This window comes from Oryctolagus cuniculus, chromosome 8, assembly GCF_964237555.1.
Source record: "Oryctolagus cuniculus chromosome 8, mOryCun1.1, whole genome shotgun sequence".
Lineage (NCBI taxonomy): Eukaryota > Metazoa > Chordata > Mammalia > Lagomorpha > Leporidae > Oryctolagus > Oryctolagus cuniculus.
The window spans coordinates 12,806,006-12,821,838 of NC_091439.1; the positions used below are offsets into that span (position 1 = coordinate 12,806,006).

General features: G+C 42.9%; 1 protein-coding gene across 1 annotated transcript in view; it reads left to right on the forward strand.

Moving 5' to 3' along the window:
- Positions 1 to 704: 704 nt before the first annotated feature.
- GATB (glutamyl-tRNA amidotransferase subunit B) overlaps positions 705 to 15,833 on the forward strand; it is an 88,425-nt gene continuing 73,296 nt past the window's right edge. Inside the window, exons 1-2 of the mRNA XM_002716908.5 lie at positions 705 to 938; positions 2,801 to 2,951. Coding sequence (XP_002716954.1) covers positions 775 to 938; positions 2,801 to 2,951 — 315 coding nt within the window. The 5' untranslated portion in view covers positions 705 to 774. The remainder of the gene's footprint in view (positions 939 to 2,800; positions 2,952 to 15,833) is intronic.

The window sequence follows — 15,833 nt, forward strand, 5'->3', positions numbered from 1 at the left end:
GCCGGCACTGTGGCGTACAGGTAAAGCTGCCACCTTCAGTGCCGGCAACCTATATGGGCGCCAGTTCGAGTCCTGGCTGCTCTACTTCTGATCCAGCTCTCTGTTATGGCCTGGGAAAGCAGTAGAAGATGGCCCAAGTCCTTGGGCCCCTGTACCCGCGTGGGAGACCCAGAAGAATTCCTGGCTCCTGGTTTTGGATCGGCACAGCTTCGGCTGTTGTGGCCAACTGGGGAGTGAACCAGCGGATGGAAAACTCCTCTCTCTCTAACTCTCCTCTATGTTTAACTCTGACTTTCAAGTAAATAAATACATCTTAAAAAAAAAAGTATCTGATGCATGAATACCTGATTTGGTGTGTGAAGTAGGAGAGTTGATAGAGAAGAGAGTGGGTGTGGAGGTTCGGAAAGTCTTCCCGGTGATGTCAAGGTTATTTATTTCAGCTGACAAGGTTAACGGCGCTGTAAAACCTCGCCCAGGCTTCTGAGTTGACACACACTCACATTCACACACTTGCAGGCGGGCAAACACCTCTCCAACTCCCCGCTAGGAGTCGTCACACCTCCCGACCCAAAAACCCTCCCACGCTCTCCTCTATTTCCCCTTCCCTCCCCTCCCCGCCACAGTTCCGGCGACTTTCAAGTCGCAATGCTCGCCGGGAATAGTAGTCTTCCTGTCTGAGTCTATAAAGATTTTAAACATTTCCGGAACTACGTTTCCCAGAGAGCGTCGCGCCAGGGAGACGCTGCGCCACCTGACCAGAACCGTGGCGGTGCAATGGCGGTGCCCACGCTGCGCTGCGGCTTCAGTGGAAGTCGCTGGACTTTTGCTTTGGTTGACAGGGGTTGTCGCCATCGAACTGTCGCCACATTCAACTGGATAAGGGGACAGAGCTCAGTGGCTCAGCAGCCCCTCCACACGGCCCAGAAGCCGAGGAAAGGGTATTATTATTTTCATACCACTACTGTCCACTGAAAGTGTGGGGTGCTCCTGCGGGTCAGGGGAGATGATGGCCATTAACAGCCCAGGTTTAAGACGCTCTGGTGGGCGGGAAGGGATTGAGATACTCTCTGTAGCTCAGAAACCTAAATGAAAAACAAACCAACCACCCCGTGTGATCCTCGCCACCACACGTAAATCACTGTCTTCAATTTGGCGTATTCGGGGAACTTTCGAGTGTAAAATAGCAAGTATTTTCTTGAACCAAAAGCTAAGCAGACAGAGGAGTGGGTTCATACACCTTACTAATTGCCTCTGCCGCGGGCTGGGTGGCCTTATATTCGGGGTAATATTTAGCTCTCAGCGAGGGTTGAGCGCTGCTATGCGCTAGTGGTGTTCTAAAGGTAGACCACTCTGGAGTTTGTTGTGGTTCAGAGTCGTTAGAAAACACCAGCTCTCTACAGAGGCGTTTGATGTTTTACGTGTGTCTAAACTTAGAAGGATGCAGCCAATAGGAGCTATCTTCCCTCTGGTTATGTAGAGAGTTTTGCTTATTTTGCTAGCCATCCTCTGAACAGCTGTTTAATGCTTCACTGTAGAAGATTTAAATAGTTTCTTTTGAAATACAGGAACATAAGGCGCTTTTCTAATATTTGTTTATTCTTTGAGATTGGTTGGCATATTTTTGCTTTTCAGTTGGAGGAGCAGAGGGAAAATGTCCGGAAGCATTCCACTTCTATTCTTTGCATATATTAAATAACTTCCCTGTGAATGGGTAGTGTGTGTGTGTGTGTGTGTGTGTGTGTGTGTATTTGCCATGTAATGATACTGCAAAAATAATCTGAATCATGCTTTGGTGAATGCAGAACTCCTAGAGTTCTTGATTGAATTCCTCTCGTTTATGGGCTTCCAAACTTTAAAAAGTACTTAATCTTGAAGTAATTTAGATGTAGAACTTTGTATGTTGAAATGATTGAAACAAATGCCAATACATATAAACAAAAACCTGTATAATACACAGAGTTGCTTGGGGGAAGGACAGGATAAGAACATACGTGGATTTCATAGGGAATAAGCCACACTTAGGAGAACTTGGAAAGACCTGTGTACAGACCCAGCACAGTAAGAATGGCTGGATAAGAGAGATTTTTATAGCTTTTAACAGCTTCTTAGGTTTGATAGCAGTCAGGCATGAATGAACAAAGGAACCTAAAGTTGGATCTCAGGAATTGGAAATGATTTCTAGAAACAAGCAAGACACGTCTAGTGGGTTACTGTTTTCCTTTGCACAGAATTTTCAGGAATACCATTTAGTGGTGATCTATACCTGTGTCACTGTGTCATTGTACTTGCACATCATTGTTATACAGTGAATTCCAAACATGTTTGAGAATTTTTTTTTACTACTGTTATTTCTCTAGTTGCAGAATCATGCCATTTATGTTAATTCTAAGAAGTTTTTGAAAGATCAGCTCTCTTTCCTGAGTGATTAATTGATAAGGTGCAGTGAATTTAGAAAATGCTGCTTTTCGCTGAAGTCAGCCAAGCAGTTGTCACCTGATACTCGTTTCTAAATTGTTCTAGGTGCTAAATTGTTTTCCTCTCTATCACCTTCCAGTTCGTACAGCAAGCCTGGTGTCCTGTTGTAAATGAATTTTACCTTGCCAATCTCACTGTAGGTGTTTCTTATACATTGACTTGATGTAGTAACCAAAACAATATGACACATTTCTAAATGTAAGGATATAAAACTTTAGTACATTAAAATCAGGTATAGGCAATTAACCTTTGGGATTTAGGCTCCTAAAAGTTGATACGTGGTGAAGAATGTAACTATTTAACCTTTTTATCTCTTTCTCTTTAGTGCGCAGGAATGGGCAGCTGTGGTAGGTTTGGAAATTCATGCCCAGATTTCTTCCAACTCTAAACTGTTCTCTGGAGCTGAAGTCCGCTTTGCAGCACCTCCAAATTCTTTGGTTTCTTTTTTTGATGCGTCTCTGCCTGGAACTCTGCCGGTAAGTGTTTGTTTAATCCTATTTTTATTGGAAATGGTTATGTCATTTTGATCATAGTTAGTGATGTCTTTGTTTTAGTATCTGGGCAGGACTCTTGGGAAATACTTCAGATCTAGGTAATTGGGGGTGAAGTGGGATGGGCTAAATGTTTTCGAACCACCCATCTTTGAATCTTTTTCTAAGTCTGAATATTTCATGCACGTGTGAGTATTCACTCATTTCACAGACATTTTAGAATGCCTCCTAATTCCAGACCCTGTGCTATATGAACTGGCTCCTACAGATGAGCAAAGATCCTTGCTTGTGAGGGCCTCAACAATTGGTAGAGATGTATGCTATAAACAAATAGAGTGCAGTGTGGTCGCTCCTGTGATGGATACATGCAGAGGATACTTTCACAACCCAGAGGAAGGACACTTAAATTCAGTAAGAGGAGGGATAAATATGAGATAACTGGGTAAGGAAGGGTTGCTGCAGAGTGATATCAAGCTACTCTTTAAGAAGCCAGGGGGGAGTTGGGCAGACACATGAAAAAGGAGCAAGAGTCTAACCACAGGAAGCAGCATTGAACCATGGTGTTACAGGGTAAGGTCCATAATGATTATCATAATTGAAAATTAAGAAGTGACCATAAGTGAAAAAAAGCATTAACCACAATATGCAGTGAGCTAATGACACATTTTCATTTAACCCTAAAGAATGGTTGAAAGTCCAGTCCACTGATCAGCAGATTTTAGGCATCTATTTTCCTGTAATTGGCTGAATTTTGAATAAAAAGATGGGAGGAACAGTGTTAATCTTTGAGCTAATAAACAGCTTATGGTTTGTCCAGGACCTGTAGTATCTTCTGGGTGTGCAGTTCCCTGCCATCTTCAGAGGTGTTGTGTATACATGGTGATGATGAGAGGCGTGTGCAGGGCTCATCATGGGTGAATTCCCTACTCTTGGACATCTGAGTGCAGGTGAAAGTGGGTTGAACTGAGCACTGACAGGTTTCCAGGGACAGAGGTCTGCTTCTCTCAAAGTTTCTGCCCCGTGGAAGAAGTACCTCCCATGCCTCCATCTTCCTTAGGGCTGTTGTTGTACTGGGACAGAATCTGTGTCTTCGAACTTTTTTCTTCCTTGTGCTTTTTGTCACGGAGGACTCCCGTTCCTGCAGATCATGTCCATCCAGGATCACCTTTGATTTCCTGCTGGCTCTCTCTGGGAGAAGACAGGTATAGAGAGATTTCTCTCTCTGCATATGTATAGCTGAGAGTTTCTATGGAGTTTTTTGGTGATTGTTTGAGAAGAGACAGTTCTTGAGTTTTAAATACATGAGTACTCTTTGGGTAGACTCAGTTATAACAGAAATAAAATAACATCTATTCAGACAGGTGAAATGGAAGACAACTCATCACCTTTTTCCTTTTGAATTCAGATTTTTTTTCCCATGTAGTAGTTGATTATCAAGAGACTGTGCATAAACTCTTGAGTTCTTTCTAGGCTTTTCCAGCTGGGAATGTAATATCTAACAGGATATCTGGGAATCTGATATCTAACATGGTTTGCATTTAGAACATCCATTTGCAGATAGGCACTTTTTTTTTTTATAAATATACTCTTCAGTTGTGCCTAAGGGTGGCCAAATATTAAAGATGATTTAAAATAACTAAAATGCCAACTTGCTTTGAAAGACTTTTTGTCACATACCAAAAAAGAAGGTGTTGGTCCAGTAACAAGCATATAATAAAACAGTGAAAGTGTTTGGGACACTGAAGCATTTTGGCTTAGGTTAATTGAAGGGTAAAGAAAGGCTAGACACAGATTCGCGTGGGCTAGGATTTGTTTTGCCTCTTCAGAGCCTTCAGTATTCAAGGTTGAGTAGCCTCAGTGGTTTATTTTTCCAGCAAAGCTGATCCGCCTCCTTTTCAGAAATGTTTAGGAGTATGTGAGCAAAATTGTACCAAAACTTCCAGAATAAAACATCGGCACTAACAACATTTCAAAAGCTTGTGATCTACCTGTAAATCAGTTTGAAATGTACAAGAATTGTGGTAGCTGTCCTTGTTTAAGCTCTATGGGGGATGGGTATAATGGTGCTCTATCCTGACTCTGCCTCTGGGAACTACTTGTCACAAACCAAGAATTTACGAGTGTGTTTCTGAGGCTCGGAGTAGAATATTGCATTACTGTTTTGATTGGTTAAACCACGCAGTATGTGTGGTTCATGGTGATACTCAACAACCTCCCTGCCCAGGACTTATCCTGTTCCCTTCTCTCCCCATTAACTCATGGACTTCCCTTTCTCATGCTCCGTTCTCTGGCTTTCACTTCTCTTCCCTGTGTTCTCCTTTCAGTCTTCTTCACCTTCCAGTTGAGTTCCTGCCTCTTTTCCAAGTAACAAATCTGTTTCTCATGTCCTCCTGTGCATTACCACCTGAATGATGTATCAGCATCTTGAATTCAGCAATTAAAAAATGGAGCCTATTATCTTTTTTCCCCAAAATTTTACCACCTCATGACAAAAGAATAAACCAACAAGTGGAAAAAATAATCTGCTAAGAAATGGATGTTGGGAGTGTGTGTGTGTGTGTGTGTGTGTGTGTGAGAGAGAGAGAGAGAGAGAGAGAAAGAGAGAGAGAGAGGGAGGGAGGGAGGCAGGGAGGGAGGGAGAAAGAGAGATCAAAGAAGGAAAAAAAATGGGAAAAGGATTTTTTTTTAAAAGATTTATTTATTTGAAAGGCAGTATAAGTGAGAGAGAGAGAGAGAGAAAGAGAGAGAAGGAGACACAGAGATCTTCCATTTACAGTTTTACTCCTCAAATGGCCACAGTGGCCAGAGCTGGGCCATTCTGAAGCCAGGAGCCAGGAGCTTCTTCCGGGTCTCCCACGTGTTTGGGGGACACAAGTGCTTGGGCCATCTGCTGCTTTCCCAGGTATATTAACAGGGAGCTGGATAAGAAGTGGAGCAGTCAGGACTTGAACCAGCGCCCATGTGGGATGCTAGTGCCACAGGTGGTGACTTTACCTGCTACGCCACAGTGCTGGCCCCTATTTTATATTTTTTTAAGTTATATTTATTTATTTGAGAAGCAGACAGAGAGATCTCTAATCGTTGGTTTATTCCTCAAATGCCTATAACAGTTGGGACTAGGCCAGGCAAAAACTGGAAGCTGGGAAGTCAATGAAGTTTTCTCACATGGATGTCAAGAACCCAGTTAGGGGGCTGGTGCTGTGGCGCAGCAGGTTAACACCCTGGCCTGAAGCACTGGCGTCCCATACGAGCCCCGGTTTGAGACCCAGCTGTTCCACTTCTGATCCACCTCTGCTGTTGCCTAGGAAAGCAGTAGACCATGGCCCAAGGGCTTGGGCCCCTGCACCCACGTGTGAGACCCGGAAGAAGCTCCTGGCTCCTGGCTTTTGATCAGCGCAGCTCCAGCCATTGTGGCCAACTGGGGAGTGAACCAGCAGATGGAAGACCTCTCTCTCTCTCTCTCTCTGCCTCTTCTTTTTCTGTGTAACTTTGACTTTCAAATAAATAAATAAATCTTTAAAAAAAAAAAAAGAACCCAGTTTCTGGAGCCATCACCACCACTGCTCAGGATCTGTATTAACAGGAGTTGGGGATCTGGAGCCAGGAGCTGGGGATCATACCCTGCCACTCCAGTATGGGATGCAAGTGTCTTAACTGGGAGGCTAAATGCCTGCCCCAGGATGATTTATTTGATAATTTTGGAAAAATTAGCTATTTAGAAAAGTATATAGTTCATCTCATATATCAAAAAAATTCAAATATATATATATATTTACAAGCTAAATATAACATTAAACCTAAAATATTTAGGAAAATATTCTTCTCTCAAAACGGGAAAACTTTCTAAGCATAAAAACAAGAGCAAAAACTCATAAGGCAATATGATGGAGAACCGACACTTTTCTCATCCAGCAAATATTTACTAAGTTACTAGTTCTTTGGGGGATTCTATCCTGAAAACTCATGTAAAATGTGGGCAAGGGCTTATATGCAAAGAGTTGTCTAAAGTATGTACTATGAAAAAACTGCATGGGTTTCAGAATTTTTTTCTGCCCAAGTAAATTTATCTTTTAACTCTATTTTTCCACAAACTTTTGGAAACACCCTTGTATACAGAGATGTCTGTACCAGGACTAATTATAATAGTGGGAACTTGGAAGCACTAGAATTTCCCAGTAATGGGGACTGATTTGAGTGTATTAGGATACACTCTGTAGTGGAACATTATGAAACAAAAAAGGAAAGTCCTAAATATAAAACTTTCAGTAAGATATAATTTGCATATAGGCTACTTAATCTTGTTTGCCTCTGTTTCATACTTGGTAAGTGAGGATAATGTGTTTGCCTCATTGGATTTTTGTGAAAACTAAATGAATTGATGCCTTTAAAACGCTTCAGATAGTGACTACGGATAATAAGTGCACTGTAAATCTTACTACTAGCGCAGCCTAGCGAGACTGGTGGCTTTCATCTTTCTAGAGGTTCTCTTGAAGTTTATAGGGCACACTTCTGTTGCTCATGACAGCAGAATTAAATGCTGCACACAGCAGTTGGTTACTTAACCTTTATTGTGTGAGTTAAGTAAGATAGTCAGCAAAGCTAACCTGCTGTTTCTGTCATCTCAGAGAAACATAGAGAAATTAAATGGGCAATAAAAAATTGAGAAATACCATAAACTGAGTGAAAGTATTTCTGGATTGTGAGTAATGACTTTGCAAGAGAGAAGACTGGCAAGAGTTTTTAAAAAGATGCCTTTATTTATTTATTGAAAGACAGAATGACAGAAACAGAGAGACAGACAGAGACAGAGATATCTTCCATTGGCTGTTCTATTCCCCAAATGCCTTCAACAGTCAGGAGCCAAGAATTCCATCCTGGTGTCCCGCGTGGGTGGCAAGAATCCAAGTGCTGGGCCATGCTCAGCTTGCCTTCCAGGATGCATTGGCAGAAAGCTGGGTCAGAAGCAGAGTAACTGGGACTTGAAGCAGCACCCCAATATGGGATGTGGTTATCCCACATGGCAGCTTAACCTGCTACACTGTAGCGCCTGCCTACAGTTTATTTTAATGTCATCGTATGGAAGGATGTTGTTTGGCATGCAAAATAGTGACAGGTTGTCATAACAAGACAGGAAAAGGCAGACAAAAGAATTCAGGTTATAGTGTTGTCTTTTTCTCTAGTCCATGTTTGGTGTATATGTAGCTTCGTTTTCCTGTTGGTCCGTCAGAGGGATGCCAGTGATTACAGAAGCTAGAAGGATGGGAGTACTTGAAAATACCTCAAGGTTGATCAGTATTTATTGGGTGCCTTCAAATTGGTGGAATTCTCTCTTGACTTTGTAAAAATTTAGATTATTACTTTAAAAATTATGAAAGTATATGCCTAAATGCATTTTCTTCTTCCTGTCAGTTGGGTCTTCATTCACTCACCAAGGCAGTTTTTTGGATGCCTACTGGGTAATAGCCATTGTGATAGCTCTAGTGACACAGCTTTGAACTAGGTAGAAAACAGACATGACCTTGCCCTCATGGGCTGTGGACAAGTAAGCAGGTAACTGTAGTACCTTTTCTTAGTGTACTGGCAATGGAAATGCAGTGTGCTTCAGTGCACATAGGAGAGGTATTCAGCAGATAGGAATGGGTGAAATTGGCCAAGTACAAAGTGAATAGGATATACAGAGACCAGGAGAAAACAGGACACAGCTTGCTCTAGAACTTGGAATGGGGGTCCATGTGCCATGGTAAAGAACTTGAATATTGACATTGCAAGAAGTGAGGCTAGAGGACGTGGCACTGCCTGTACCATTGAAGCCCTGCCAAAGAGGGTGAATCCCATTTGTGGATAGGTGGGAAGACATAGGGGAGTGCAAGGTCAGAGACTCCAAGGAAAGGAGGGTTTGAGAAGGAGGGAGTACCACAGCATCAGATGCTACTGATAGGCCTGTTATGATGAGGACTAGGAAGTGTCCATTGGGCATTCCAACAAGGGTATCCTTTGCCAGAGCAGTTTCAGTAGAGTAAAGAGGGAGAAAGGGAAATGGCCATAGATTGAGAAACATAGGGGTAATGAAGAAGAGCAGTGTGGGCAGCTGTTTCAAGAAATTGTGTGTGAAGCAGAGAAAGAAGTAGGTCAAAGGAGAGAGAATTGAGAGAAAAGTGATTAATCATGTTTTCCTTAATATTAGCTTGGAGAATATTGAAGTGCTGATGAGTTATAATCTATAATAATATATTATACACTTAAAAATTTGCTAAGAGTGGATCTCCACTGTTCTTACTGCAATAAAATACAAGTTTTCTTAAGGTGCAATGAAGAAGGGGTACTTACAGACAGGAGAAGCTTTGGATCAATGTGGCAGACAGAACTTGGGGGTGTTGACCCATCTCTTGCCCACCCACAGAAACCCCACAGCAATTACTGCAAAACAGAAAGTTGTAACCCTACAGGAGAATGGGATAAGAGACAAGAGTGTGTGAGAGATGGTAGGTGAAGGAGGGCCTGACTCAGAGCAGCTTGAGCTATAACCCAAGTGCCTGCGGAAGGAGAACCAGGGAGAAGAACCTCAGAAGCACTTGGGACTTGGGAAGCTCAGGTACTGTGGCAGGCCAGAGAGAGGTGAAAACAAAGGGATTAAGTCCGAGTCTGCATATGAGCAGCAAGGCCACTCTGCCCTGCCCTGTTTTGGGAACTCAAGTAGCCTGGTATATCCATCTCTCCTTTGCCCCTCTTTTCTCAAGAATCTTCAAGAATGTCTTTGGAGGACATATCTCTAGAGGGAAGAATTTCAGGTGTTGCCATTGGGGGGGGGGGGGGTTGGAGGGAGAGGAACATGTATCCCAGTAAAAAAAACTCCCTGGCCACTAGATTGTCCTAAAGTGATGAAGGCCACCAATCAACAGGAACTGGGCATTTACATACAGGCTTTCAATCAGCATCTCATTACCTCACCGTAAAGTAGAAATTGATAGCCAGAAACCATCAGACAGTTGAAGAACTTCTCCAGCATAATGGACAGAGCTCAAAAGTAGAAAGAAGAAAAGTAAAGGAGTCAGAGGCAGTCAATAATGTGCAGGCTAAAAGAATACTTAAAAATTAAAAGCTTCTGTAAATAGCCTTAGAGAGTTGAGAAGGTAGCTGCATCCTTGAAACAAGACAGATTATTCCTTTTTTAAAGAATTATTTATTTATTTGAAAGGCCGAGTTACAGAGACATGGAGAAAGATTGAAAGAATTTTCCATCTGCCAGATCACAAAGGCTGGATTGTAATTGGAGCACCTAGATTTGAACCAGCACTCATTTTTTTTTTAAAGATTTATTTTATTTATTTGAAAGACAGTTACAGAGAGAGGTAGAGACAGAGAGAGAGGTCTTCCATCCGCTGGTTCACTCCCCAGATGGTCGCAACAGCTGGAGCTGCACCCATCCAAAGCCAGGAGCCAGGAGCTTCCTCCTGGTCTCCCATGTGGGTGTAGGGGCCCAAGGACTTGGGCCATCTTCTACTGCTATCCCAGGCCATGGCAGAGAGCTGAATTGGAAGAGAAGCAGCCGGGACTAGAACCAGCACCCATACAAGATGCTGGCGCTTCAGGCCAGGGCTTTAACTCGCTGCACCACAGTGCCGGCCCCTGAATCAGCACTCAAATGGGGAGCTAGCATTGCAGGTAGCAGCTTACCCTGCTATGTCACAATGCCAACCTTTATATTACTTTTTTTCTTAAAGATTTATTTATTTGTTTGAAAGGGTTACACAGAGAGAGAGGGAGAGGCAGAGAGAGAGAGGTCTTCCATCTGCTGGTTCACTCCCCAGTTGGCTGCAATGGCCGGAGCTGCACTGATCCGGAGCCAGGAGCCAGGAGCCAGGAGCTTCTTCTGGGTCTCCCATGTGGGTGCAGGGGCCCAAGGACTTGGGCCTTCTTCTGCTTTCGCAGGCCATAAAGAGAGCTGGATCAGAAGTGGAGCAGCCAGGACTCGAACCAGCGCTCATGTAGGATGTTGGCACTGCAGGTGGCAGCTGTACCTGCTACGCCACAGCACCAGCCCCCATGTTACTTTTTAAAAAATGGGTAATTGAATAAAATGACCCTTTAGAAATTAAAATTATAGTGTCTCTCCCTACCCCTACACTAAAACTCTAGAATTAGAAGATAAATTCAAGAAAGTCTTCTAAAAAGTAGAAGTATGCAATGATTTTAACAATAGAAGGAAAATTAGAGAATCGATCTTGGAAGTGCAATGTCTGATTAATAGGAGTTTCAGAAAGAGAGAAGAGCAAAAACAGAGACATGAGGGAGCTTTCACAAAGCAAAGATTAATTTCCCATAACTGAAAGACTAATATCTCCAAACAGAAAAGGCCTGCCGACCACCCAGAACAAGGCATAAAAATAGTCCCACACAGGCACGTTGTGTTTTTTATGAACACGGGGATAAAGATCAGATCCTAAAATGTACGGGGAAGAGAAAACAAGTCATATCCAAAGGATTGGTGTCAGAGAGGCTTCAGACTTTGCAACAGGAGCACTTCAGGCTAGAGGAGAATGGAACAGTCTTTTAAAATTCTAACCTGAAGGCCTGTACCCAGTACTGTCAAGCAGATGTGACCATAGAATAATGATATTTTCAAACCGGCACACAAAAAAACTTTGCCTTTTCCCTCTCAGAACCTTCTGGAATAGGGGAGAAGTTCCAGGGTGGCTGCTTGGCAGCAGTCCCAAGGCCTGTTAGGAGATGAAGAAGGATGGCCCCAGAATAAAGGATTCTAGCTGGGGGTGGGGGTGGGCATGGGGTAGAAATAGCAGGTGTCTGATGTTTGTGTAGAGAAGAGTTTTTTACATGTTATCTTCAGTATTTGAGAAGAATGAGCAATCAGTATACTAAAAAAAAAAAAAAAAAAAAAAAAAAAAAAAAAAAAATGAAGCAGGGGCCAGCATCATGGCATAGCATGATAAGCCACCACCTGCGATGCCTGCATTCCAAATGAGCACCGGTTCATGTCCTGGCTACTCTGCTGTTGTGTCTGGGAGGGCAGCAGAAGATGGCCCAAGTCCTTGGGCTGCTGCATCCATATGGGAGACCCGAATGAAGCTCCTGGTAAAGAAAGAAAATGTAATCTCAGTATACTTAATCACTCAGCAGAGAAATGTATTTAGATAATAACAATAGAAGCACCAACTACTTTTCTAACAAAAAATAATATCGCTTCGGTATTGGGAAATCAGAGAACTAAATTTTCCATTTACCCTAATTATAAGTCACATTTCTAAATTGCTAAAGCAAGAAAAAGTAACCTAAGTATGTGCTTTTGGCACATTTTTGGCCACTTGCTAGAGGAAGCATCCTCTTTTCAGGCCCCAAGTCAGTAGACTGGTTTTGATTTGTTTCTTTTGAAGAAGGCATGGAAGTGGGGTTGTTAACTGCATTTTTGTTGTTTTAAGATCAGTTAATGAGGAAAAGATTTTGAGCTCCTAAGAGACAGATAAAGGTTTTTTCCAAACAAGATTTTTGTTGTTTTATTCCCAAGGTAATGGTAAGTAATAACCAGATGTTACCTGTACTAGTTTGTTTCCTGCTAGTGAAATTGCTTTTTTATTTGTTCTCAAGTTCCAAGTAGTAAAGATTGTCCCCTTGCTTCTTCCCTCCCCCCATCCTTGCTGCAACGCTCACTCTGATTTTGGAAGGATTAAACCCATCCTCATTTTAGATTCACCTGTACTCAAGCTCATGTGTGTGGTTTGTCTCTGCTTCCCCACGGTAGCCACCTGACTTTATGTTACCCAGCTTCTCACAGGGGCACCTAGGAAGGGACATATTTACTTTTGAATAGAAACAATAAAGAAGCAAGCCTGGATAAATTCTTAAAATAAAGTGAAATTATAAAAATATTGCAAAATGAACTCATAATTGGTATTCTTTCACTTTGTAAACCTCTGTCAGTTTATCTCTTGGGAATGGAGTGGGCCAGGTCTTGTGGCTCCATGTTCTGAAACCAAGTACACTGTGTCACTGTGACAGTTTATCAAGTCTGTCTGTTTGCCAGATTAAGAAAGGATTGTCACTTGGTAAATGGCCAAGAGGCTTGGCTAGCAGGTGATGGATTTTCCCAAGATCCCCTGGCACAATGTACTATTTAAAACTAGGAAGATAAATACCAGACAGACAGTTCAAAGATCTGAAGGGGATGCTGCCAGCAAACAGGACTGTCTGGGAGAAGGAGTGGGGCAGGGCACTGCTAGTTTTCATTTTCAGGTACTTTAAAATACGTGCCTATAATATTTGTTAAAAAGTTAAGTTAGGCTGAAAGGAGGAAAAATATAAGGGGGAGAGGGAAGAGTATTGATTGAATAAGGTTCCTAAAAAAGCAGGTGTCTCCAGAACACAAGGGCAGAGACAGGTGGGGCGGGGAAGACTCCAGATTTGGTCATGGAAGGTCAAGGAATCTCCCGTCTGATTTCTTCCTTTTCTAGCCAGCACTGTTCCTTACACATCCCTCTTTGGGGTGCTGTTTCCTTCCTGTGTTAGCGTCTCTGGCATTCTGGGGCTACACAGGATGAACTAGTCACTGTGTGCCTGGATCTGTTTCTGCTCCTCCCTCCCCATTGGATGGCAATAGAAAATTCCAAGCTGACATTTATTTCCCCCTCAGCACTTGGAAGACATCATTCCGTTGTCCTCAGGCATCTATTATTGCTGATGAGAAGTTGCATCCTTTGTAGGTAATTTGTTTCCGCTCTCGTAGCTCTAGCCAGCGTGTGTCCTGGTGTGGGCTTGCTTTTATTTATTCTGCTCAGTGCTCAGTGGTTTTTAACATACTCACTGTACATGGACTGTGGAGGTGTCTTGGTGGGATAAATTGTTGGTGGCCCCTGCCTAGGCCCCTTGTACTTTATTGAATGAACCAGTTTCTTGGCTAATTTCCCAGCTCTGGACAGCCACACAGCTTGGATGGTGCATCAAGCCTTACATCCAGACTAGGTACAGAGTCAGGGGCTCTGATTTCTCAAAACTCTTTCAGAGCCATGTCCTGAAGGGGTTGGCTGCCTCCGTGTCAGCTTCTCTGCTTGTTGGCAGGAGGTTTTCCAACTGGGCCAGGATTTTTTTTGACTCCCAGCTTTGCACAGGAGTTATCCCAGCTCCCTCCCCGACATGGGCTCTCAGCCTTGACCTCTGCTCTGCAGGTGCTATAGATTGCCCACATCTGGTGTCTCTGCAGCCACTTGACAATCATGATAGTGAAATCAACCAACATTTCCTGAGTGCTTACCGTGTGCAGGCACTGCTCCAGCTGCCTTATATGTGCTCACCTCATCAGAGCCCTGTGAGGCAGTTACTGTCACTGTCACAGGAGGTAGGTGGACAAGCCAGGATCCAGAGCCAGGAGCCAGGATTCAGAGTTCATGCGCTTAGGTCTCTTGGTGTCCTGTCCCTCTTGTGTCCTGTGGGTGTCAGATGGCCTCAGGAGATTTTCTTAACCCCCCAGTATATACACATACATGTCTATATTTATAAATTAAAATATATGTATCAGTGTGTGCATAAACTTCTCATTCTTATCCCTACCCCTTCACCATGTGTGTATCTTTTTAATTTTTATTTTTCCCCTAGTATCTTTCATTTAAGGAATGCAAACTCATACATTTCAAAATTACAACTTTAGGAACATGGTGATTCTTCCCACTGTACCTGCCCTCCCACCCCTCTTCCTCCTCCCTCTCCTATTCCCATTCTTATTTGTTACTAAGATCTATCTTCAGGGCCGGCAGCGCCACGGCTTAATAGGATAATCCTTCACCTAGCAGCGCCGGCACACCGGGTTCTAGTCCCAGTCGGGGTGCCAGATTCTGTCCCAGTTGCCCCTCTTCCAGGACAGCTCTCTGCTGTGGCCAGGGAAGGCAGTGGAGGATGGCCCAAGTGCTTGGGCCCTGCACCCCATGGGAGACCAGGAGAAGCACCTGGCTCCTGCCTTCAGATCAGCGCTGTGTGCCGGCCGCAGTGCACCAGCCATGGCGGCCATTGGAGGGTGAACCAATGGCAAAAAGGAAGACCTTTCTCTCTCTCTCTCACTATCCACTCTGTCTGTAAAAAAAAAAAAAAATCTATCTTCAGTCAACTTTATATACATATGATTAACTCTATGCTAAGTAAGAAGTTGAACGAATAGTATAAAAAGAAAACTATTCCTCAACAGTCAAGCCAAGGGCTATTCAAAGTATTGCTTCTCAAAGTGTCAATTTTACTTCACTTCAGTAGATTGCCTTTTAAGTACTTTATTTGTTATCACAGTTCAGAGAGAACATATGGTATTTGTCCTTACGGGACTGGTTTATTTCACTAAGTATGATGTTTTCCAGTTTCATCCATTTTGTAGCAAATGACCAGATTTTTTTTTTAACCACTGTTAAGTATTCCATGGTATACATATCCCATAATTTCTTTATCTAGTCTTCCGTTCATTGGCTTTTGGGTTGATTCCATATCTTAGCTATTGTGAATTGAACTGCAATAAACATGGGGGTACAGATCACTCTTTGATATGCTGATTTCATTTCCCTTGGGTAAATTCCCAGGAGTGGGTTGACTAGGTCATATGGTAGGTCTATATTCAGATTTCTGAAGTATCTCCATACTGTCTTCCATAGTGGCTTTACCAGTTTCCATTCCCACCAACAGTGGATTAGGATACCTTTTCCCTCACAGCCTCAGCAGCATTTGTTGTTTGTTGATTTCTGCATGAAAGCCATTCTAACAGGGGTGAGGTGAAACCTCATTGTGGTTTTGATTTGCATGTTCCTGATGGCTAGTGATCCTTAGTTTTTTTCTGTGTGTCTGTTGGCCATTTGGATTTCCTCTTTTGAAAAATGCCTATTTAAG